Source organism: Rhincodon typus, chromosome 2 (assembly GCF_021869965.1).
Source record: "Rhincodon typus isolate 14 chromosome 2, sRhiTyp1.1, whole genome shotgun sequence".
Lineage (NCBI taxonomy): Eukaryota > Metazoa > Chordata > Chondrichthyes > Orectolobiformes > Rhincodontidae > Rhincodon > Rhincodon typus.
Genome location: NC_063333.1, coordinates 55266149 through 55292050, shown reverse-complemented (window position 1 = coordinate 55292050; position 25902 = coordinate 55266149). Strand labels below are relative to the sequence as shown.

The following is a 25902-nucleotide window of genomic DNA, read 5'->3' as shown; positions in this document are numbered from 1 at the left end:
TATTTTGCTAACCCAGAATCTCTTACTGAGATCTTTTAATTGATGCAAATTCTGCTTTCCCCTGGCAATTGTGCCAAATATCTGTAAACACAGATCTGGCAAAAAAATTCCCTGCAATATACCATACTTTTGGCTTCAAGTGCTTTTTCATTCTTTCTATGTCTCTCAAAATTACATGACATACTGCACAGAAAAAAGCCATTCAATCCAATCAGTACATGTTGGCATTTATATGCCATTCAACACTCCTCCGGAGTTCCTTTTAAAATATCCTCGTAAATTCAGAGTTATGAATGTATTGGAGTTCAGAAATGAATTACAAGAATAGTTTCAGGAATGAGAAACTTTAATTATGAGGACAGATTGAAGAAGTTGGGACTGCTTTCCTTGGGAAGAAGAAAATTAAGAGGAGATTTGATAGAGTTTACAATATCATGAATGGATTGGATAGAGTAGATAGAGAGAAGCCCTTCCTGCTTGTAAAAGGAACAAAAGCAAAAGGGTATAAATTTAAAGTGATGTGCAAGGATGATGAGAGAAAAATGTTTTTCACGCAGCAAGTAATTACAGCGTGGAATGCAATACCTGGAAAAGTGGTGGTTCAGCTGAAGCATTCAAAAGAGCACTGGAATGAAATAATGCAGAAGGGAATGGGAGATTGGCACAAGGTAATGATACTCATTTAATAAGCTGGAGCAGGTATGATCGGCCAAACGGCCTCTTTTTGTACCGTAACAATTCTGTGATTGAGTTCCTTCTAGATTTTATCATCAGACAGTAATAAACAAGAAAAGACTTCAGACCTTAAAAAAAAATACTAAATATTACTCTCAGCAGTTTTGACCTAATTGTGTGCACTTGTTAATTATGCAGACATGACCAGATTAGGGAGATCAAGTCAATAATTTCCTGTGCTTGGCTATGTGTATCCAAAGTTAAAGTGATATCAGACGGAGTTTCTTATAGGTGACACAAAGAGCAGGTAGAAAACTGACATCATTCTCGAGTGACAGAAAACTGCTGCCAGGTGTAAAATGAAATAACTTACACAGTTGAATAAAATTAATCTATTTTACTTTTTTCTAGTCGTCTCCCTCCATCTCCCATTTCTACTGCAGCATTTCAACCATTTCCCAACCTTCCAATGACTCCTAGATAAGAAGGAGGTTGGCTCTAAGTGCAGGCTTCACCCCTTACTCCCAATTCAAGAGCAAATGCTCTCACCTCCCATCCCCACATCCACTTCTCTGTGACCCTGGAACAGGCTTCGCCTCCATTCACCCACTGCAGGTAGCATAACCCACACCAGATCATTTGGAATACATATAAACTTTAACACTATATTTCCATTAATTTATATGTAGTCCCTAAGTCTCCATTGTATCAATTTAAATATCCCACATTTTAATAGACATGTTTAGATACATTGGAGTTCCATTTATTTTGAATAGGTCGAATACAAATTAGATCAACAAAGGCACAACTACCTCCAAAATAAATCTTTGCAATACATACCACTTAAGTGTTATTTGCCTATGTTAAAATGTTTTGGAAAATGATCAAACACTGTCTACAACGTGGCCTTCCTGTGTAGCTATGCCCTGAATCCTCCTCAGCCTCAGCCTCAGCTTTGCACTGCATCATTGCCTAACATTTACTGGATAAACGTTCCTGGTTTTGATACGTGCTGTGGGAACTGCCTGCAAAATACAGTGTGATGCCCAAGTTGACTCTTATGAAGATGACCCACCATATCTTCTGCCATTGGGCACTTATGAGCCTCCATCTGAAATCAGATTTTTAAAGGACAGAGCTCTTTCTGGCAGGAGCTGCTGGCCAATTGAAGGTCTGAAGCCACTGCACTCAGTGATGCTGCACAGATGCACACAGCAGCTGCCGGGAGAGGGGTTCAGGGAAATCTGTAACAAGGGCAGGACGTCGGCTGTCAGCAGCCACCCCCTGTCTCATATATCAGACATTGAGTGGCTTCGATCAAGACCTCCTCAGCCACCTACTACGCGGAAAACTAGCATGCACATTTCTTTTCTCTCAGGTAGGCTGTTTTTCGGCAGATCCACTGACAGCTGGGGTATTCCTATTTAAGGACCTTCTCTCCTAGAACTTGGTTCTGGCAATGGTGGAAAGGTGTCAGGAATACCTCTGCTCTGCCTAATTAAATGTCCTTCCCACCTCCTACCTCACCTCTTCCCAGACCCCCTGCCATGTCAATTGATTTTAATAAGACAACACTATTTCTGTCAGATTGAAGAATACGAGGTTGGGGGAAATTGCACAGCCGCGATAGTGATTTGGGTACAAGTACTAGTTGACATAGTGTTTCTCTTTTCAACTAAGGCATTTTGCATGATTCCTCAATTCGAATTAAGGAAGAAATAAAGGATGGCTAACTCTATTTAAATATAACAATTGATACACAATTGTACTTAACCAAATTCTAAGTGCTGGTTAATCTAATTTGCACATATTTCTAGCTGCTAAACAGCTGATGGATTAAATGATTCATATCACAGGTTTTACATTGACAGCAAAACATTTGATATAAAGAGAGGCCACGTATAATCTAACTCCATTGATTACATTTTTGTGTTTAATTGCAGCGTGCTGAAATGTTCGGTGTGGTTGTTGTTGGGATTGGCGTCGCTGGCAGAGTTCGGATCCGCGATCTGCTGAATCCACTGCCAAACAGCGCCGCAGAAAAGCTTAAACTCATGGGTTTTGTCTCCAGGTAAGAAATGTTAACGTTGTTTCAGTGCCCAATCGCAAAAGGTCGTGACGTGAAACTGTGAACTGTTCTGGCTAAATTGGGACCACATTTGTCAGCCTCAATTCAAAGTAAATGGTGTGATTTAGCAAGAGGTTTTGGGGGTCAAAATTCCTCGAGTATTGTCAACTCTCGTGCTAAGATTACAATGGTGGATCCTCCCTCAACCCGCCTGTCCCATCCTTCTGCTGAGAACACTGGACCCCTGGCTGGAGAGTCTTTGGAAGCTCACAGAGATGCCATTAAGGAGTGGAACCACTATTAAGCTCTTACTTGTCATCTGCAAAGAGACATGACAGCGGACATATCCCAGTGTTGAGAGCCCTTATGTCCATGGCCTACAAGAGGTGCAGCATAAATTCAAAGGCCAGTGTATCAAGGGACAAGAACAGCTTCCACCTCCACTGCAAGTCAAGGCCGCTGCAAATCCTAGGCTTTTTAAAATTGGTGTTATGTTTTTGAAAGGATAATCCACCTCCACTTGAAGAAGATTGTGGTCCCTCACACTTACCCACATTGATTTCCAAATTATGTACGTTTATCTATTTTGCTAACCCAGAATCTCTTACTGAGATCTTTTAATTGTTGCAAATTCTGCTTTCCCCTGGCAATTGTGCCAAATATCTGTAAACACAGATCTGGCAAAAAAATTCCCTGCAATATACCAAACCTTCTCCAATCAGAACAACAGCTATCCGCCCTAATTCCTTATTTCCTATCCATTTACGAATTTTCTATCTAGATTGCTGAATTTTGTAACACTTTCAAATTTCTAACAAGTCTCTTGTGAGATACCCATTGAATGATTTCTGAAAATCTATGTGATCCACAGACACTGATCTCCCCATACCTATCCACTCAGTCACTTCAAAATATTGAATTCCCACACAGAAACAATGTCGTGACATGCTCAACAAACTCCTTTATGAGGGTAAATCATAATTAAATAATGGAACCTCCGCAAACCTTGCAAACCTTAGTGGGGTCAGGGCAGAGGCCCAAATAAGCATAGTTAAATTGGGGTGCATCTTTGCTGTAGATATTATGGGATCCTCATTTCTTGCACACAATTGCTTCCTCATGCCTTATCACAATTTTCTACAGTGTCCATTATTTGCCAAAGCAATAAACCATCAGTCTTCCCGGCATTTATACTGGATTGTGATATTGACAAAGATTTACTACAGTCATTTCAAGTATAACTTTCTTACAAATTTTCTTGGATTTTCTAGGGATGATGCCTTTGTAACGATAGCAGTAAATCTTTGCTTTGTGAGTGTCAGACAGAATAAATCAACAGAATACATTGTCTTTATCTCAGCCCAGTTTAAAAGGCAGTTTAAGCCATTGTTTTCAACTGTGTTATTTATTGTAAACAACAAGGCACTTTTTGCAACACCCTTTTGGTGATTATATTTTTTCGTTTTTGTGTGTTGTTTTGGTCTCCTGGTCAAGGGCTGGATATGAAATGCCATTGCCAGGCATGTTTTTGGTGGCATAACATGTAAAATGAGGACGGTGCCCAGCCCACATCTTGCCACCCATTCCTGAGCTCAATCGCATAGCACGAAGGTTGGACAGGTGCTGAACTGCAGCCCATCCACTACATCTAAACAAATAATTATGTATTACTTCTTTTATTCACTCCCAAGATGTAGGCATTAATCACTACATCAGTGTTCATTGGCCATTCCTAATTGCCCTTGAGCAGATGATGGGCTGCTGCCTTCTTGAATTGCATCAGCCCTTGGAGTGTAGGGACATCCACAATACATAATGAGGGAAAATCATACCAGATTCACAATGTAAGCTCTGTTTCTCTCTCCAAAGATGCTGCTGAGCTTGTTGAATTTCGCTAGCATTCTCTGTATTTGTTAGTGGTTTTCTTTCATCATGCCAGTTGTATCATCCCTATAAATGAGTCTAATAATTGCTAATGAAAAGTGTGGTGCAAATCAAGTGAGGACAGAATTGGGTTCAACTATGAACAGACATAAAGATTGCTAATAATTAGGAACATAGGAAGATGGTCGTAGTTGTGGGCGGTCACTCATCTCAGGTCCTGTACATCTCCGCAGTAGTTCCTCAGGGTAGTGAACTAGGCCCAACCATCTTCAGCTGCTTCATCAATGACCGTCCCTCCATCATAAATTCAGAAGTGGGGATGTTTTCCAATGGTTGCACAATGTTCAGCACTATTCGTGACTCCTCAGATACCAAGCAATCCATGTTCACATGCAACAAGCTCTGGACAATATCCAGGCTTGGGCTGACATGTGGCAAGTGAAATTCACACCACACAAATGCCAGGCTATGACCATCACCAATAAGAGACAATCTAACCACTGCCCCTTGACATTCAATGGTGTTACCATCACTGAATCCCCCACTATCAACATCCTAGGGGTTACCATTGACCAGACACTCAACTGGACTCACCACATTAACACAGCGGCTACAAGAGCATGCCAGAAGCTAGGAATACTGTGGTAACTCACCTCCTGACTCCTTACAGTCTGTCCGCCATCTACAAGGCACAAGTCAGGAGTGTGCTGGAATACTCCTCACTTGCCTGGATGAGTGCAGCCCCAACAACACTCAAGAAGCTTGACACCATCCAGGAAAAAGCAGCCCACTCGATTGGCACTACATCCACAAGCATTCACTGAGCACCAGTGGTGGAGGGAGTAGCAGCAGTGTGTGCTGTCTACAAGATGCACTGCAGACATTCACCAAAGATCCTCGGACAGCACCTTCCAAACCCACGACCACTTCCATCTAGAAGGACAAGGGCAGCAGATATATGAGAACACCACCACCTCCAAGTTCCCCTCCAAATCACTCACCATCCTGACTTGGAAATATATCGCCGTTCCTTCACTGTCACAGGATCAAAATCCTGGAATTTCCTCCCTAATAGCATTGTGGGTCAACCCACAGCAGGAGGACTGCAGCGGTTCAAGAAGGCAACTCACCACCACCTTCTTGAGGGCAACTAGGGATGGGCAAGAAATGCTGGCCAGCCAGCGAAGCCCACATCCCACAAATGAATGAAAAAAAAAGGTGCTATTTCCTCAACTGGCCATTCTTTGTGAGGAGCAGTATTTGTGAGAGTTGGGCTCACAGTGCTTGATGTTCCATCTATTGACTTCAAGGGACAAAAATTCGGGTGTATTAGACCTGTGATTTCCTGACGACAGGCACTGCTCCAACCTTATCAGTGAATCAGCCACTTGTATCTAGCTCACGTAATAACAGTGGGCAGCATGGTAACTTCAATAAAAATCTAATCTGTGGCAAAGTTTAATGAGAGAACTGCAATGTTTTATTTTCTTATGATGTTGCATCAAATGTTTGATATACATGAGCACCAGCGGCACCGATCACCTACAGACAACGGCATCTGGCATCTGCCAATCCATCATGATTATCCGGATCACTGGCAGACTGCTCGCAAGGCGCAAACTTAGTTGCATAGAAGTATGCAGCAGCAAGGCTGAAGCCGGAAAAACTTTGCATAGAGGCACAAGCTCCCAGCTCACATTGAACCAGGCTGTATCTAAGGACTGCTTTGCTCTCTTCGCACTCACTCATTTCACACCTACCTGTATTCTTACCATCATCCTTGCCTTATCATGTTTTTCTCTGTAAGCATGTCGATGCTTCAGTCAAAGCCAAAGGCTGTCATCACTATTCTAAAGGGCTGTTTAGCACTGACACAAAGATTGCTCATAAGCATCAGAATGACTTGGCATTGGAAGCTGGGAACAACTTGCTGCATGGCACACTGAGAGTGCAATGTAATACCTTTTGAATGTGCCAACTGCCTGCATGGCAAGGCACATTCATTTAACAAAAGTGCTGATAACAAGGGGGCATAATCTTAACATGAAAATCAGAAGGTTTACAGGGGATTTGAGGAAAGATTTTATTTTGCCCAAAGAGTGGTGGAATCTGGAATGCAGTGCCTGGTAGGAAGGCAGGAAACCCTCATAACCTTTAAAATGTACTTGGGTTAGCATTGAAATGTCATAACGTTCAAGGCTGTACGCCAAGTGCTAGAAAGTGAGACTAGTGTAGATTTACAGGAGCTTTCCGTCAGCGCAGACTCAATGGGCCGAAGTGTTGCCTCTTCTGTTCGATGTGCTATTATATGAAAATGCACTAGGCAGAAACTGTTTGGGGTTAGTCCTTAGTTCGGATCAAGTGGAGTGTCACTGTCTGTCGAGGTGTCCCCATACCATCCATCACGGGCACAGTTCACACACAGTGACTTGCCTCAGTCACAGTTAGTTGTCCATTTGGGACACTGAAGCGATCCTGTTGTATTTCAGTGGTGGAAGGGTGGTGCTTGTTCATCAATGTGCTGGCCCTACAGGACTCCATTGTCAGGGGAATTGCCTAGCATTAGTCTAAGAGTTACAGGTACAGCAATCGGGACTGATCATCAAAAATGATCATGGGTTTCAGACAATTATAGTCTTGGTGATCCATGCATCCATATTTCTGAAGGGTTGGGGGGAGAGAGGGATCAATGACAGATGTGGATGTATGGACGGGAGGGTGGTGTTGTGCTGTAGGCACGTTCTCACCAACAAGTGGTTGATACTCCGTTGGCCTGGCACCTCAGCAAATTACAGCTCATCTGAGGTGGAATGCGGATGTCCGAGACCAGACGAGAGGCATAGATAGAGTGGATAGCCAGAGACTTTCTCCCAGGGCAGAAATGACTATTACAAGGGGACATAATTTTTAAGGTGATTGGAGGAAGGTATAGGGGAGATGTCAGAGGTAGGTTCTTTATACAGAGAGTGGTGGGTGCGTGGAATGTGCTGCCGACAGTGGTAGTGGAGTTAGATACATTAGGGACATTTAAGCGACTCTTGGATAGGCACATGGATGCTAGTATAATGTAGAATATGCAGGGTAGTTTGATCTTAGCAGGATAATAGGTCGGCACAACATCGTGGGCCAAAGGGCCTGTACTGTTCTATGTTCAGACATATCCCCCCCCATTATCTGCATCCAGCATAATCAGTAAGCGGGAAAGTATACATAGCCTCATCTTTAAGGTTTGCCACTGTTCTGACATTTAAGAAACTTTTTTGCTTCTTCTGTGCCCAAGTTTGGTCCATTACACCAAGAGTGCTGTGCTCAACCACAGCTTGGCATTGACCAACATAAGGTGAAGACACAAGCAGAAGGACCACAGCTGGCAACAAGCCCAGGAGCAGCAAGTTTCCTCCATGAAGGGTGAGGAGCAGCAAGAACAGGGAGAGCTTGTTGCTGTAGGGCCTCTCAGGATGTGTTGAGTCTGCAGGAAGCCCAGGGTTTTCTGACCCCGACTCTATTTCCTGGGAATGAATGAGGTGACTAATCAATGCAGGCTCCGTATGTCATGGGACTCTGTGCTAGAACTCTGCCAGATAATGGAGTGGGACCTGAGGGCTGCAGGAATCTGAGAGTGCGTCCTCCGAGTGCCTGTGAAAGTCACTGCAGCACTGCACTTCTTTGTAACTGGCTTCTTCCAGGGAGTGTTGGGTGACTGGTTTGGGATCTTTCCACAAATGCATCAGAACAGTGACCAATGCCATCTGTGTAAGGTCACTTTGGTTTATTTTATTCCCCAAAGACAATGTCAGTGTGTAGCCTCGGAGTTCTAATTCAGGGGTTTCCTGAATGTAGCTGAGTATCTCCCAGGGGCAGTGTGCCGTCGACTGAATGCAAATGACACTAAGAGAGCCTTATCACAAAGCCACAGAATTTATCACTAGGAAGGGGTTCCCCTTCATTAATGTTCGGGTGATCTGCGATCACTGTTGCCACTTCCTGGAGATGTTTATCTGCTACTCTGGCAGCAACCTTGTCTCCTACATCCTGGAGCACTCTCATGTACCTAGGGCATTTGAGGATCCAGAGGCCTTACAAGGCTGGTTACTGGGGGACAAAGGCTACCCACCATGGCTCATGACACCATTGCTCAACTGCTGACTGATGCAGAACACAGATATTGTGCTGCCCATCTTTGAGCAGGACCGTGGTAGAGCAGAATATACAAGCCAGACAGAACCACACTGACACTTGGTTCCAATAGAAGAGAGCTGGCAGCAGCAGATAATCATTGACAGTTTGGTTGTGATTCCTAAATCTGGTTGTAGAGACAAATTTCCATTTTGCGTTCTGCAAATAAAAGTTTACATTTCTATTTGTATTTGTCCAATCGTTTGCCTGAGTTTGACAAGCCCTCCTGGACAACGTCATGCTGTGGATCTACGTTGGTCAATGGGGACAGGGTAGCACTGACTTGGAGAGTGTTCAGATGGAATGTAGTTAGGGACTGGTGAACTGTGTAGTGTACTGGTTAAACAGTGAGTAGGGTGAGAGAATGGGGTTGTTTGTGCAAGGCAATATGCCATGAACAGTGTAGCTTTGTGCCTGCTGTACCATGACATTGCCAATGAGGAACAATGCCAGATTGCCAAAGATGGTATGGGTGTAAAGAAGGTCTGTTTTTGGACAGACATCCAGTGAGTGGTGAATTGTTCTGAAACGGCACATAGTACAATGGGGCCGAAATCGGATATGAGAGGTGCCATGGGGAGAAGGCACTTAATAAAGCAAGCAAGTTTGGTAAGATACAGCAAGAAATTTGAGCTTTCATGACCGTAAATTCTCAAACCCAACACAACTCAGATTTAGCTAAGAAAACATAAGAATGTGAATCTAGTCTTGGTCTCTTTATGGAAGGATACAAGTGCAATGGAGGCATTTCAGAAGGTTTACTCAGTTGATACCTGGAGTGAGTAGGCTGTCTTATGAGGATAGGTTGAACAGACTGGACTTGTGTTTTAGGAGAATGAGGGTTGACTTGATTGAAGTGTATAAGATCCTGAATGGCCTTGATACGATGAATTTGGAAAGATGTTTGCACTTGTGAGTCAATCTAGAATTGGGGACACTGTTTAAAATTTAGGTCAAAGTTGAGAAGTTGTTTTCCTTGTAGAGGGTTGTGAAACTTTGGAATTTTGTCTCCGAACGTGATGTGGGTGGAGTCACTAAATATTTTTAAGACTGAGATGAATAGACTTTTGTCAGGCAGGGGAGTCCAGGATTGAGGGATAGATGGGAATGTGGAATTCAAACACAAACAGATCAGCCATGATCTTACTGAATGGCAGAGCAGGCTTTAGGGGCCTATCTCCTATGTGGAAATGCAATGGTAATTTCTGTGACTGGGGAGTAGGGCTCCTACAGTCTGACTGCTTTTCATAATAATCATAGAATCCCTACAGTGTGGAAACAGGCCCTTCAGCCCAACAAGTCCACATCAATGATCCGAAGAGCATCCTACCCAGACCCATCCCCCTATACCCTGTAACTCACCTAATCTACACATCCCTGAACGCTACAGGCAATTTAGCAATGGCCAATCCACCTAAACTTTACATCTTTGGGAGGAAACCGGAGCACCTGGAGGAAACCCACGCAGACATGGGGAGAATGTGCAAACTCCACACACAGACAGTCACCCAAGGCGGGAATCGAACTCTGGACCCTGGCGCTATGAGGCAGCAGTGCTAACCGCTGAGCCACTATGCCCTGTCTTTTTTTTTTCCTCTCTCTTTTCTGGTTTTTTTCTCCTCTTTTCCTTTACTTACCGCTTATCATGCGCTCGGATGGCATTGGTGGTGGCGAGGGATCCCAGTGGGGACTTGCGGCGGTGAGTGAGCCCTTACTTATTTTTCTGGGACGAGCACGGGACCTGGCAGTGAGAGATGTGACACTGATGTTGATGGGTCTGGTGGTTAAAGATGGCATCTGAAGAGTAGCGACTTCAATGTTAGTAGAGACAGATAAAGTATAGAACCCCCAAAATACTTTGGTCCTTTAAAATTTTGAAAAGTCATTGGACAGAGTGAGCAGACAGCAAATGGCATGGTAAATCTAGAATAGAATATTAATTTGAGAGAGGGATATATTTTGAAGTTAACAAAATAAACATTTAGCACTGATAATAGGAAGTTCTTCACTGGACTAGTTACGGGTGGAGGATTCATATAAGTTTGATCACATGGCATTCTGACGACACAGCACTGAGCCATAAGATGTCTGGTTACATGAGAATTTGTTCCTATGATGTTTGTTCACTTGACTTTTACAGATGTTCTTTCAAATACCTTCTGGTAAAATCCCTTGTATTTTTTGCTTTCAGCTTTGCACTTTTGTACGAGCTGAGGTGTGGGTGGGATGGAATGCGCAGTGATTCCATGCAGCACAAAATTTAAGGCATTGAATTTCATTGGCTACTGGAAGCAGAGCTTTAGGGAGAAATGCTTTGTTCAGATAAACTCTGTCCTTCCAGAAGAGTTGGTGACTCTTGGTGTAATGAGCACCTAGAAGGGATTTTTGGATACATCAACTAAAGCGAAAACCATGGGATTATTCAGGAAACAGTTCAGATTCATTTTGGAGAGTGCTATCAATTGCAGGATGTGCTGAAAGGCTTTTCCGATCTGTATATACCTTACCATAAAATTCAAAACAAGCTTATGTGTGATTTTTGATACTTACCGATAATATACAAATCGCCTATTTGGTGAAACCTTTGGTTTAAAGCAGTACTGAGGCATAATACATCAACTGTCAAGCCAATCAAATTGACCTCTCACTCTTGTGCAGTGCATTCTAGGATCCCATGTAACGTTATTTCTTAACCCTTCAAAAATTTTCAATTTAAAGAAAATTATACCCTTTTCTCATCTGGGTGGTGGCAAACAGACCTGATTGCTTCTTCAGTTCATTCTTTGAAACTATGAGGTTACTCTTGATTTCGAGCTTGATTAAGCCCTTCAGGCACGATTAACTGTCCCTCCTGGGATGCTCTCATATGTGATGGATTGTTACCCAAAACCTGTTAAACAATCTGTTCCCTCAGCTGTCCTCTGCAGCAAGTGAACGCTTGCTTGTATTTTTGAGTTGCTACATACATATATATATATTTTTTTATGGCTGGGGAAGCAGTTATAGTTTGATGTTGAGCTTAACAATCTATTCCGTGGCTGCAGCTGATGCAATGGGGGTGATGGGCTGATCTGAATGATTGCAATCACAGTTTGAGTTGTTTGTGTGTTCTACTTGTGTGGTCATGCCTTCCCCGACCCCACCTCAACTGACCAAGGGTTGTCACAGTGTTCCATGGGAAGTTGAAACCTGGGACTTCAATGCCTACAATACATGAGGGTAGCAGGCTATTCCACCCTGTCCCACCAAAAATTGCCAAATCACCTGGCAAAATTCACTCACAGGAGCAACCAATGAAAGAAAAATCACTAAAAAAAAATCTCACTAGCAAACCTATCAGCAGCAAATGTGGAAGAGAAACAGCCTGTGACTGGGGTAGCATTAATCAAGGTGGTGAGGTGATGGTGGATGTGTTCAGAGGCTGAGAGTGGGAGGTCTGAAATAGAATGAGGTGAGGACCAAGAGCGGGGGCCTGAGGCCAGAGAGGTGAGAGGTCCAAGAGTGGGAGAGCTGACAGCCTGGAACCAGTTTAAGGATCTGGAGACTTCAAACACCCATCAATTTGCTGGGTACAGTTTGGGATACAAAGGGGTTGGGGTAAAGGGGGAGGCTAGTGAGAGACAGCAATGGAAGGGTGAGAAAGGCCACAAGGGGTTGTGGAAGCCACAAGGGGGATAGGAATAAGAGGAAGGCACAAGGGTGTTACGAGGAAGAAGGAAGCTACAAAGGATTGGGGAGAGACAGAGGCTGCAGGTAGATGTTAGAGCGACAGAGGCTGGAAAGGCGAGAACAATTTCAGATCTGTCAACAAAATGAACATAACTAACTAGAAACTAGGAAGACTTGAAGTCATTGAGGCAATAAATTACTTGGAAATGAATCCGAAATCTCTATCATAACATTGCACACGTTCAGCAGCTACTATAAAAAATGCAACGGATGTCATGTATTAAATTTAAATCTGGTAAAATTGGGATCTGAGATGCATTTTAAAAAGTAAATGTAGTGACTGCCTGGTTATTTGCTGTGTCCTCGCTGATCTAAAAGGTATTTTTAGGGTGGTGGCTTTTTGTGCATTAGAAGTGCATATCAGTTATTTTGGAAATATCTCTTGCTAACTTAACACCTACTATCTTGTACCAATTTAAATACTGTGGGGAATAGAAAATTAATGCTTTCTTTGTGTGTTGTGGCATTAATATTAATGGAGGGTTCATGATTACTAATGATCTTAATGAATACTTATAAATCTGTTTCTGTATGAATCCAAATGGCCCACATGTCCACACAAACACAGAAAATAACGCTACTGCGAGACTGCACCTTCTAATAAAGGAGTTTGTGAGAATAATAACATAGCCCCTGAAAACCAAAAAGTGGCTCCGAAAACCAAAATATAGCCCTCGAGGAATCCTTTAATAAAATAAATTATTGTATGTTCTGAATTTTTAATAGATCAGTTATCATTTTGGAGGACCAAACTTGGAGCTAATGCTGTCAATGCTGCAACTAGACTCTTGCAACTGGGCTCCCAATCCAAGATTAAAAACCCACATGAAAATGTATTCTTCAGGGACAACAAAACTAAGAAATAAGACTGACAACAAGAATATCCCCACTCAATGCTAAGACCTGTTCTAAGCAAAATGTGGCTATTAATTAAAGAACCCTTGACAAGAATATAAACATAGGTTATTTGAAGGGTGACTATTTTCTGGATCAATCCAGCCATCGAACATACTTTTCCAGTAACCATTGCAAGCAGGGATAACCAGACCTTTGGCCTAGCCATCTCAATCAGGAAATGCTGCAAGACAATAACTCTTGAAGTTACAATAGTAGCTGTAGGAAACTGAGAAGGTAAGGAAAAACATGAGGTAACTAGGATGGTTTTTCTTTAATGAATGAACTGGACATCCTATTACAGCAGTTAAGATTGTGGTTAGCTTGTGTAGTTTATCCAACTATTCAAATGTTCCCTTGATCTGAGTGGTAGGATGATGTCTTGGGGAAAAGGACAGGTTGGTGAACTGTTTAGATTCACGTACTGATTTTATTGATCTGTGTAGTCTCTTCAGATTTTATGGAAGGATCAGATGGTAATACATTAACCTTCCCACAACTCAAGAGGACTACATAGAGTCATAGGTTCACAGAGTAATACAACATGGAAACAGGCCCTTCGGTATGCACTAGCCAACCATGGTGCCCACTCAGCTAGTTTCAATTGCCTGCAATTGGTCTATATCCCTCTCAACCCTTCCCATCAATGGATCTATCCAAATGTTTTTTTTAAATGTTGCTCTTGTACCTGCCTCGACCACTTTTCTGGCAGCCCATTCCATATGCAGACCACTCTCTGCGTGAAGAAGTTGCCCCTCAGGATCTTCTTAAATCTTTCCCCACTCGCCTTAAACCTATGCCCTCTAGTTTTCAATTCCCATCCCTGGGAAATAGACTATATGCATTCATCCAATCTATGCCCCTCTTGATTTTATACGCCTCAATAAGGTCGCTCTTCATTTTCCTACATTCCAAGGAATAAATTCCTATCCTGGTCAACCACTCCCTATAATTCAGGCCTACCAGTCCTGGCAACATCCTCATAAATCTTCTTTGCAACTATCCAGTTTAACTATGTCTTTCCTATAAGAGGGTGACCAAAACTGCACACAATACTCCAAGTGCGGCCTCACCAACTTATACAACTGTAACGTAACATCTCAACTCCTATACTCAATGCCTCGACCGATGATGGCCAGCATGCTGAGTGTCTTCTTTACCACCCTGTCTACCTATGACACCACTTTCAACGAACTATATATTTGTACTCCTAGGTCCCTCTGTAACACAACACTGCTCAGGAGCTTACTATTTACTGCATAAGTCCTGCCTTGGTTTGGCTTTCCAGAATGCAACACCTCATGCTTATCTGTGTTGAATTGCATTTGCCCAATCCTCAGCCCACTTCCCCATCTGATAAAGATCCTTCTGTAATTTTTGATAACCTCCCTTGCTACCAACAGTACCTCCTAATTTTTGTATCATCGGCAAACTTACTAACCATGCCTTGTACATTCACATCCAGATCATTTATGTAAATAACAAATAACAAAGGTCCCAGCACCGACCCTTGTGGTAGACCACTAGTCACAGGCCTCAAGTCCGAGAAACAACCTTCAACCATCACCCTCTGCTTCCTACCATCGAGCCAATTTTGAATCCTGTTAGCTAGCTCTCCCTGGATCCCATGTGAGCTAACCTTCATGACTATCCTGCTGTACAGGACCTTGTCAAAGGCGTTGCCAAAGTCCATGCAGACAACATCTACTGCCTCTTCCTCATCTATCCTCATGATTACCTCTTTGAAAAACTCTTTAAAAGATTGAACACGTCTTGGAAAATAGATTGCAGTGTTGCTTATCCACTCCAAAGACCTGCAGAATTTCTTCATTTACAATGTGCTGCTTCTTGGGGTGACAATAACATCTAATCTATAGAAGGACAAATAAGAAGAATATGAAACTATGGAAAAGCTGGTGCTTGAGTGCAAAATCCCAAGGAAATGCAGTTGCTCTCGATAATTGCAATATTTAAAATTTCTATCAGTCTATTGATAGTGACATGCAACCATTTGTAGACACCAGAGAAATCAGACCAAAAAAGACCAGAAAATTTTGGTAACGCACAAGACATCACAGTTCAGACAACATATGTGGAGAGGACAGAGGGAATATGCCTTTGAGACACATGGTGAACAAATTTTTGACGATGAGGAGTGAAGTGCTAGGAAAATAGGAGAAACCAGTGTCAGGATTACTCTCCTGCCACAGCAAGGTGGGTAAGTGATTTTAAGTAATGAAGTGCCTTATTAGAGCAATTTTGTAAGGTCATCAAAAATCAGACTCCTCTGCTCTCTCCCCACCCATCAACTTTATGAATCATTAGAATCTCTACAGTGTGGAAACAGGCCATTCGCCCCATCAAGTCTGCACTGATCCTCTGAAGAGCATCTCACCCAGACCCATAACCCCACATTTACCATGGCTTAACCACAAGCCTGCACATCCTTGAGCACTACGGACAAATTGCCATCGCCAGTCCAACTAACCTGTACATCTTTGGACTGTGGGAGGAAACCCATGCAGACTCTGGGAGAACATGCAATCTCCACACAGACGGTCACCCAAGGCTGGAATCAAACCCAAGTCCTTGGCTTTGTGAGGCAGCAGGTCTAACCACTGAGCCACTACATGTCCAGGGGTCACTGAAGCCAAATGCTCAATTTACAAAAGTGAAGGCTGCATGGAGGGAATGCATTCTCACACCCCTGATGTTTCAGAGGAGGGGTTTCCCAACTTTACTGCAGGACCTTCTTGCTTAGCTATCCTAAATAATAAAAACAAAGTTCCTCTCCCAAGTTGTCTTCATTTTGAAGTGCCCTCATGTTCTTGTTGCTGTCTCAGCGATACTTGTCTTATTTTCAGGTACCAGTGCTGTCAGTATTTTGTATCTTCAGGTTAGCAACCACTGGTGGCTGTGGCAATTCACTGCCACCAAACCCCCCTCTCTATGCTGAGTGGGCCAAGCGGATCAATCAGCTCAGTTGGCTGGACGGATGATTTGTGATGCCAACAGCACAGGTTCAATTCCCATAGGAGCTAATGAAACCATTAAGGTCCTGCATTCACAACTTCACCCCTACTCTAACGCGTGGTGATCATCAAGTTTAACCCACCACCAGATGTCTCACTTTAATGAGAGAGCAGCCCTATGGTCCTCTGGGACTACAGTGACTTTACTAAGCTGAATCTAAGGGCTTCAGTACATATCGGTGATAGAGGATTGATCATTATAGAATCATTACAAGAAGAGGCGATTGTCTGGCATAACAAGATGCAGTTAATTTTTTAATAGCAGTAGATACAATTAACTGTTTAGGCATAATTACAAATATAAGAAGCCAGGAATGTCACATCAATCTCCATTGAAAACATATGCAAGACTGTTTCTTCACCCGAAGACCATATGACATTATTCCATTGGATGGAGCTCAATACAGTTCACTGGTACTACCTTATTAAAAAAAAACCTATCTCACTCAGCCAGCTTATGGCCACTTAAGCTTTGCTGTCCTCTGATCAGAACAATTGCAAGCCACGAGGCTGGCAAATTAAAAGGCTAATTCTGGGAATATGAGCCAGCCTCATTGCAGGCAATTGTTGTTGGAGCATTTTTCTCAAGTAGTAGCTTCTGAACAGCAAGACAGTGAAAGATAGCAGTAAAACACAGACTGCATATTCATTTGCAAGTGTTTCAAATCTGAAATGAAAAAAATGAACACTCAGTTAACCAGGAACTAGGAAAACTTGAAATCACTGATCTACTTCAAACTAGGTTCACTTTCAAGGTGATGACTGAAGCAGCACTTTGAGAGTTGCCAGTGCTTGAGCCCAACTTTGTACCTAAGTGGTTAACATTCTGGATAATGTGTAAAATAGAATATCAAATTCCTTTGAAATCAGGCAAACTGTATAATGGACAACCATTTTGTTACATTCCATTTTACACCATTGTCCAAATATAAACCTACCATTACTGCCTCTCTCTCACCCGTCAGGTTCTATTCTAACAATACTGTTACCCAAAATATTCCATCTTTTATATAACTCATCATCACTTCCTGATCATGTGCATTAAGTTGATAACATGACTTCCTTCAAAATAATGTAATACTTCTTGATTGATTTATTGTCATGTGTACCGAAATACTGTGAAGAGCTTTGTTAACAAGCAGTACAGACAGATCATAGTAAGCAAGGATGCACAGATCAAAATAACCTAGACAGAGGTACATGTTATATTGCACAGGGCGTGCGCTAGGCGAGATCAACGTTAGCAAGATCAATCATTATTTGAGGCTAGAGAGTCCATTCATCAATCTAATAACGGCTGGGAAGAAGCTGTTCCTGAACATGCTGGTGCATTTGTTCAGGCTTCTGTATCTTCTGCCTGACGAAAGAGGTTGTAGGAGATCATTACTGGGGTGCGATAGGTCTTTGATGATGTTGGCAGCCTTTCCGTGGCAGCGAGCCATGTAAGTGGAGTCCATGGATGGAAGGTTGGCTTCCGCAATGGTCTAGGCCGTGCACACCACCTTCTGTAACATCTTATGGGCAGAGCAATTGCCATACCACACTGTTATGCACCCAGACAATATTTTTTCAATGGTGCATCTGTAGGAGTTGGTGAGGGTGCTTATGGATGTGCCAAATTTCCTGAGCCACCTGAGGAAAAAGAGGCGTTGTTGTGCCATCTTGACTGTCGCATCTACGTGTGAACGCCAGGACAGGTTGTTGCTTATCATCACTCCGAGGAACTTGGAGCTCTCCACCCTCTCAACCTCAGTTTTCATTGATGTAGAAAGGGATATGTTCTCGTGCTTTCTTTCTGAAGCTAATGATCAGTTCTTTAGTTTTTCTAATGTTGCACCACATCACCAAGCCCTTCTCCAATGACCACCAAAATTTTTTAAAAATGTCCTTGCTACTGTTTTCCCTGTTGCACACTATTATATCACTGAATAAACAAAGAAACTTGTATCCACTCCTTCCACCACCAGTGCTAAGTAGCAGCAGCGTGTACCGTCTACAAGATGCATTGCAGAAATTCACCAAGGCTCCTTAGGCAGCACCTTCCAATCCCATGACCACAAGCATCTAGAAGGACAGGGAAGGGCAGCATATACATGGGAGTACCACCATCTGCATGTTTCCCACCAGGTCACTCACCATCCTTAGTTGGAAATATATCTCCATTCCTTCAGTGATATTAGATCAAAATCCTGGAATTTCCTCCCTAACGGTGTTGCATCTGCCACACAGTGTGTTTTAACCCTTCTATCCAGCAAAGAAACTGCAAGTTGACTCTTATTAGTAATAAGAAATTATCTTTATCTACATTTAATACTATAACAACAAAATACAGTACAAAATCACTATTAACACTATAAGTCTAATTAACTATCTTATACTTTAAATTAACTTTGAATGATCAAATACCACCACACTAGATTTTGGCCTTGATCCACGTGGCAATGATCGTCTGGTCTTCTTCTCCCAGTGGTCCTAGGGTCGTTTCTTCTTCACTGTTGTTAGTCTCAAATTATTGCTCCCGAGGATGGTGTTGCAGCAATTCTTATACCTGAAAGCTTTCACGCCCTTTTGGGAAGATCGTCGATTTCTACTAATGGATCGATTAGGGCTCAATTACTGTGACCCAATCAGGTGTTGATGTGTTGATGGTGGTGTGGTCCTTGGGTCTGCATTCCTGAAGGTGTTAGGGGCACGTAGGTCAGGTAGCCTTTCCCAAATAAGGGTATGAGGCGCCCCTTTGATCTGGAAAACAACTCAATGTTTCCTATTGTCCTGGCGATGGGCTGGGTCAATTGTATACTGTGCTGTCTGCAGCTGCAGCCTGTCTGGGTCTGTGGTTTGTTTGTTTCAGCACAAATACTTTTGGCCAATGCTTGGCTCAATTTCACAACGTGCTTTATTTATTATCCGGTTTATCGTAAGTCTGCCATTTGGAGCGGACCATCCGGCCACAATGACATTGTGAGTCTAGGTACAGAATATGGACTGCGCAAGGTTCTGAAGGTTCGACTAGGCAGCTTACTACTCTCAAGGGCAACCAGGGAAGGGCAATAAATGCTAGCCAGCCAGTGACACCTATGTCCCTTGAGTCAATTTTTAAAAACTCCACTGCACTTCTGTGCCATATGATCTTTTGCACCTATCTAAGAGGATGTCATGGTCTCACTTTAATAATTCATCATAGCAAACAGCACTTGCTTAGTATTGCATCTCAACTGCTCAAAGGCTGAAATGAGGTCTAATCCTACAATGTCTGACTAAATTGAGAGGGTTATCAATGATTTGTCATTGACACAAGGATAAACTGTTGTGATGGATAGCAACTTTGCCTTGTTCTTTCCTTATATTCTTTTGAGGTGGCAGTGTAACAGTCTGGAATACTGACCATTGTTGAGACAAGGGACCAGTGATACTATGCATTAAATGTTCTTCCTCCCTGTCCCACTGCATCCCCAGAAATGCATCACTTAACAGAAACCTGACGTACTGTAACAGATCAGAGACATGCGAGAGAAATAGTCACCACAGTGAGTAAAAATTGTTGCATTTCAATTAAGATATATAATAACATATCGCCTGCAAATTGCAAATCCATTCACAATAAATTACAATATTGACTTGTACAGAATGAACAAAATCACCCACAATAATTAAGCATTTTGTGGAATTATATTTTGAGTTAATAATGTTAATTTGTATGAGTTATATTTTTGCGGATTGCAAATCAGCAGATACCTTGGGAAAGCTTACCACTTAATTTGGTTTCAGCTATTCAATTCAATTGGTAAAAATAGGCATACTGCTAAGTGCAGTGAATTAATATGAATATTCCATTAATAAGTGCATGTCTGATTTATAAAGAAAAGTGCTTTTATGAGCTACAATTTTACACCATTGAAATTTCCAAACAATCTCTGAACAAACTTTATGGTGATATATTAACAACTTTTAATATAACTTCATAAATCATGTCCATTAATCCATTAATTCGTGGTTATAATACTAACTGCAGATTTCCATGTACCAGCCACCCCAGATTCAAACTATTTCAGGAGCTCACTACCGTATCAGATTACAACCACTTGAAGTTGCGGTTACATTCCACTTCAAAGTGTAATCAAGCATAACACACTATGCAAACGACCCCACTTAACAAGACCGACATTCCATTCAAAGGTGCAGTCAGGCGCGACGGCTAACAAAACCACACAGATGCTAGAAGATAAAACCTTTTTGCACTCCCACACCAAAAGTAGTGTTGTTTGATATTAAAATCTAACTGTGAATAGGTGCTATTACCAAACCCCTTATCTAAACCCCTCTCCAGCCAGAGTGGCTCCAAGTATCATTCAAAGATGATAATTGGATTAGCCCTCTTCCTTTAAAGTAAAATGTTATTTCCTTGCAGACTTTTCCTGTAAGTTATGTAATAAGGTACTTGTCCCAAGTTTTTATTCAATATGTATATAAGAAAACTTTACCCCACTAATAAAACTAACAAACGTTATGCAGTGTATGTAAGCAACCTTTAACCTACTAATAATACTAACAGCGCTATGTCCAGAACCGCGCGACCGTGAATGAATGAACGAATGAATGAATGAAACTGACAGCACTACTGCAACAGGTGTGACCACGAAACTGAATGAATGAATGATAGTAAATAGAACCCACAGATGGACACAACCATGAAACTAACTAAACGAGCGATAGTAAATAAAAACCACAGACAACCAAAACTGATAGGAACCCAGACTTTTATTTAAAAAAAACACAAGATACCTTTTTCCAACTTTAAAACTCTAACCTTGAAAATAACAAGACAAACACTTTTTGAATTGTGCAAGGACAAACCAGACAGACAGTCTAATCTCATTAAAATAACCATTAACACTGAGCAATAACCGCTAACATTTAGCAAATGTTTAAACCATCTCCAGTTTCCTGCAAAACGGTTTTTGTACAATATCTACTGCTTAACACTCAAGTGTTAGAATGTTAATGTATGCTTAAATTCTATATAAAAAAGGCTGTTTTTGAGCTATGATTTTGGGATTCTATTTCGCCTTACATCGTGCTGCTGTGAATGTGCAATAAAGAGGCGATTTTTGCCACTCACTGATCCTGGTCGTCTGGTTCTTTGAACACGATCTCACAAAGGATAATTAATAATGTTATATCCAAAACATATTTTCTTGCATGTAGGTTGACTATAGGTTCATCAAACTATATCAGGGATGCTTTTCCATAGGAGTTTGGGGGACACTTTAATTTGAATTGTAAGATCTATACTGAGTTTGAGAGAAGTAATCTAAAGTTTATTAAACTTGATTTCAGGAACAAATATGTCTTCACTAGATCTACATAATTTATTAAGTTTATCATTACAAAAGAAATATACTTTTCTAAAAGCAATGATTATCAGTCAGTCTATTTCAGGACACCATTTTGCAACATTGATTAGCTGGGCACAAGTCTCTTAGAACATAAGAACATAAGAACTAGGAGCAGGAGTAGGCCATCTGGCCCCTCAAGCCTGCCCCGCCATTTAATAAGATCATGGCTGATCTTTTTGAGACTCAGCTGCACTTACCCACCCACTCACCATAACCCTTAATTCCTTTACTGTTCAAAAATTTATCTAGCCTTGCCTTAAAAATATTCACAAGGTAGCTTCAACCGCTTCACTGGGCAGGGAATTCCACAGATTCACAACCCTTTGGGTGAAGAAGTTCCTCCTGACCTCAGTGCTTCATTTGCTTCCCGTTATTTTGAGGCAATGCCCTCTAGTCCTAGTTTCACCTGCCAGCAGAAACAACCTCCCTGCCTCCACCTTATCTATTCCCTTCATAATCTTATATGTTTCTATAAGATCTCCCCTCATTCTTCTGAATTCCAATGAGTATAATCCCAGCCTACTCAGTCTCTCCTCATAATCCAACCCTCTCAACTCTGGAATCAACCGAGTGAATCTCCTCTGCACCCCCTCCAGTGCTAGTATATCCCTTCTCAAGTAAGGAGACCAAAACCGCACACCGTACTCCAGTTGTTGCCTCACCAGGACCCTATACAGCTGCAGCATAGCCTCCCTGTTTTTAAACTCCATCCCTCGAGCAATGGCAAACAAAATTCCATTTGCCTTTTTAATCACCTGCTGCACCTGCAATCCCACCTTCAGCGATTCATGCACAAGGACACCCAAGTCCCTTTGCACAGCAGCGTGCTGCAATTTTTCACCATTTAAAACATAGTCCATTTTGCTGTTATTCCTACCAAAATGGATGACCTCACACTTATCGACATTGTACTCCATCTGCCAGACCTTTGCCCACTCACTTAGACTATCTATATCCCTCTGCAGACTTTCAGTGTCTTCTGCAAACTTTGCTCTAACACTCATCTTAGTGTCATCTGCAAATTTTGACACACCACACTTAGTCCCCAACTCCAAATCATCTATGTAAATTGTAAACAATTGCGGTCCCAACACTGATCCCTGAAGCACACCACTAGCCACTGACCGCCAACCAGAAAAAGACCCATTTACCCCTACTCTTTGCTTTCTACTGGTGAACCAATCCTCTATCCATGCCAATACACTACCTGTAATACTGTGCAACTTTATCTTATGTAGCAGCCTTTGGTGTGGCACCTTGTCAAATGCCTTCTGGAAATCCAGATACACCACATCCACAGGATCCCCATTGTCCACCCTGCAAGTAATGTCCTCAAAGAATTCCACCAAATTAGTTAAACATGACCTACCCTTCATGAACCCATGCTGGGAATTCCCAATGGGACAATTTATATCCAGATGTCTTGCTATTTCTTCCTTGATGATAGATTCAAGCATTTTCCCCACTACCGAAGTTATGCTAACTGGCCTATAGTTACCTGCTTTTTGTCTACTTCCTTTTTTAAACAGTGGTGTCACATTGGCTGTTTTCCAATCTGCGGGAACCACCCCAGGGTCCAGTGAATTTTGGTAAATAATTACTAGTGCATTTGCTATTTCCCCATCACCTCTTTTAGTACCCTGGGGTGCATTTCATCAGGGCCAGGAGACTTGTCTACCTTTAGCCCCATTAGCTTGCCCAGCACTGCCTACTTAGTGATGATGATAATTTCTAAGTCCTCACCTGCTATAACCTTCTTGCCATTAGTTTTCAGCATGTTATTTGTGTCTTCCACAGTGAAGACCGAACGAAATAACTGTTTAATGTCTCGGCTATTTCCTCATTCCCAGTTATTAAATTGGCCTTCTCATCCTCTAAAGGACCAATGTTTACCTTTGCCACTCTTTTACGATTTACATAAATCTTGTTCTGTTTTTTTGACTGAGGTTGCTTTTCTATCTTCAGTCTTCCTTTCTGTGCATCAATCCACCAAAACCCAGGCCTTAGGAATCCTGTCTAACAAGATCAAAGCCATCTTAAACTCCAGTTGACTTATTAGGTGCGTAAACAGAGCACAGACAGTTCATAGTCAGTCTTGGATTGGCTGAAGAAATGTACCCAATTCCTGATTCATTCTTTAAAACAAATGGTCATCTTTTTGATATTGGGTCCTACTCTCTCTTGATTCATTCTTTAACAATCACTTTGTACGATCTCCCTTTTTGTAACAGATTGTCCCCGTTAGTATACCAACTCCAAGATCTTTAGCAAGATAAAGTAACACCAATGAGCAATTTGTGTGTCTGCTTAGAATTTGCAATATCACCTCCTGATTAACTGTCATCCCAAATATTCCAAATGACACTTCTAAGAAGATCAAACTAACTATAAGACTACAAAACTCACTCCAGAGCCTAATTCCAATGTTATGTATATATGTATATATACTCTTCGGTATATATACTTACCGGCCTGTTATATACTTTATTACAAAACTAAACTGTTTAATACCAAGCTGGTCTTTGAGTAAGAGCCTTTTATCTCATAGCTTTCTCACAAGAGTTAGCCTAAGTCTAGCGATCAGCCAGAGCCATATATAGCAAAAAAAACCCTTAATTTAGACCTGAGCTATATAGCTTTTATCCTTACAGACTTGTTTACAGTACAATTTAATTCCTCACTTGCTTGATCAAGTCAAAATGATTAATTCTTGAAAAATAATTCAATGCTACATTTCTAGCATGCCACTGTGTTACAGCAGCACAAGATTCAGCAGGGAGAATCGATAGAAAACAGGCATTTCTGAGAGGCTTATTAAACCAGGGTATATCAACCAGTGAATTAAATTGAATCCAAAAATGCCGGAAATGCTCAGTAATTCAGAGAAAAACATTTCGAGTCAATTATCTTTCCTCAGAACTGGAAACAATTAGCAATCTAATAGGTTTTACACAAGTAATGACAGAGCAAAAAAGCCGAATTGAGGAAAGAATAAATAGAATGTCTGCAACTAAGTAGAAGGCAAGAGGGATGAAATGACCAAAGGGAGGATGGTGCAAAGCAAAATTGCTTGGTAAACAAATGGAAAGTCTGAAGCAGGTGTCAACGACTCAAGTTCTTAACTTCTTGGTTCTTGGCCTCTGACACTAACCTACTTTTTTTTTCAAATCAACCTGTTACAAGGGACGTAGAACAGTACGGCATAGGAACGGGCCCTTCGGTCCACGATGTTGTGCCGATCATGATGCCAAATTAAACTAATTCCTTTTGCCCGCCCTTGGTCCATATCCCTCTATTCCTTGCATATTCATGTACTTATCTAAAAGTCCCTTAAATACCCCTATCATTTCTGCCTCCACCACCACTCCTAGCAGAGCAGTTCTGACTCCGTATAAAAAAACTAGCCCCTCACATCTTCTTTGAACTTTTCCCTCCCACCTTAAATGTATGCCCCATAATATTAGACATTTCACCTCTGGGATAAGGAATCTAACCGTCAACCCTATCTATGCATCTCATAATTTTATAGACTTCTATCAAGTCTCCCCTTAGCCTCTGCCACTCCAGAGAAAACAACGCAAGTGTTTCTAGCCTTTCGTTGTAGCTCATACCCTCTAATCAAGGCAGCATCCTGGTGAGATAACAAGGTGTAGAGTTGGATGAACACAGCAGGCCAAGCAGCATCAGAGGAGCAGGAAAGCTGACGTTTCGGGCCTAGACCCTTCTTCAGAAATCGGGGAGGGAAAGGAGGTTCTGAAATAAATAGCATCCTGGTGAATCTCTTCTGCACCCTCTCCAAAGCCTCCACATCCTCCCTGTAATGTGGTGACTAGAATTGAATGCAATACTCTAAGTATGGTCTAACCAAGGTCTTTTAAATTTGCAACATGACATTCTGACTCTTGGACTCAATTCTCTGACTAATAAAGGCAAGCATACCTTACGCCTTCTTTACCGTTCTATCCACTTGTTCAAAAGATGTTATTACACATCTCTGGAGCAGAGGGACTTGATCCTGGGCCTCCTAGTCCAGGGATAAGAATTCTTC

The 25902-nt window shown here is 41.9% G+C and overlaps 1 protein-coding gene across 20 annotated transcripts in view; it reads left to right on the top strand.

Moving 5' to 3' along the window:
- blvra (biliverdin reductase A) overlaps window positions 1-25902 on the top strand; it is a 57245-nt gene that overhangs the window by 8917 nt on the left and 22426 nt on the right. For 11 of the 20 annotated variants that reach the window (XM_048607113.1, XM_048607118.1, XM_048607021.1 and 8 more), the window contains one exon: window positions 2619-2746. In XM_048607113.1, coding sequence (XP_048463070.1) covers window positions 2628-2746 — 119 coding nt within the window. In that variant the 5' untranslated portion in view covers window positions 2619-2627. Of the gene's footprint in view, window positions 1-557; window positions 669-2618; window positions 2747-25902 lie in introns of all 20 variants that reach the window. The other 9 variants (XM_048607048.1, XM_048606989.1, XM_048607011.1 and 6 more) reach the window with 1 other exon arrangement.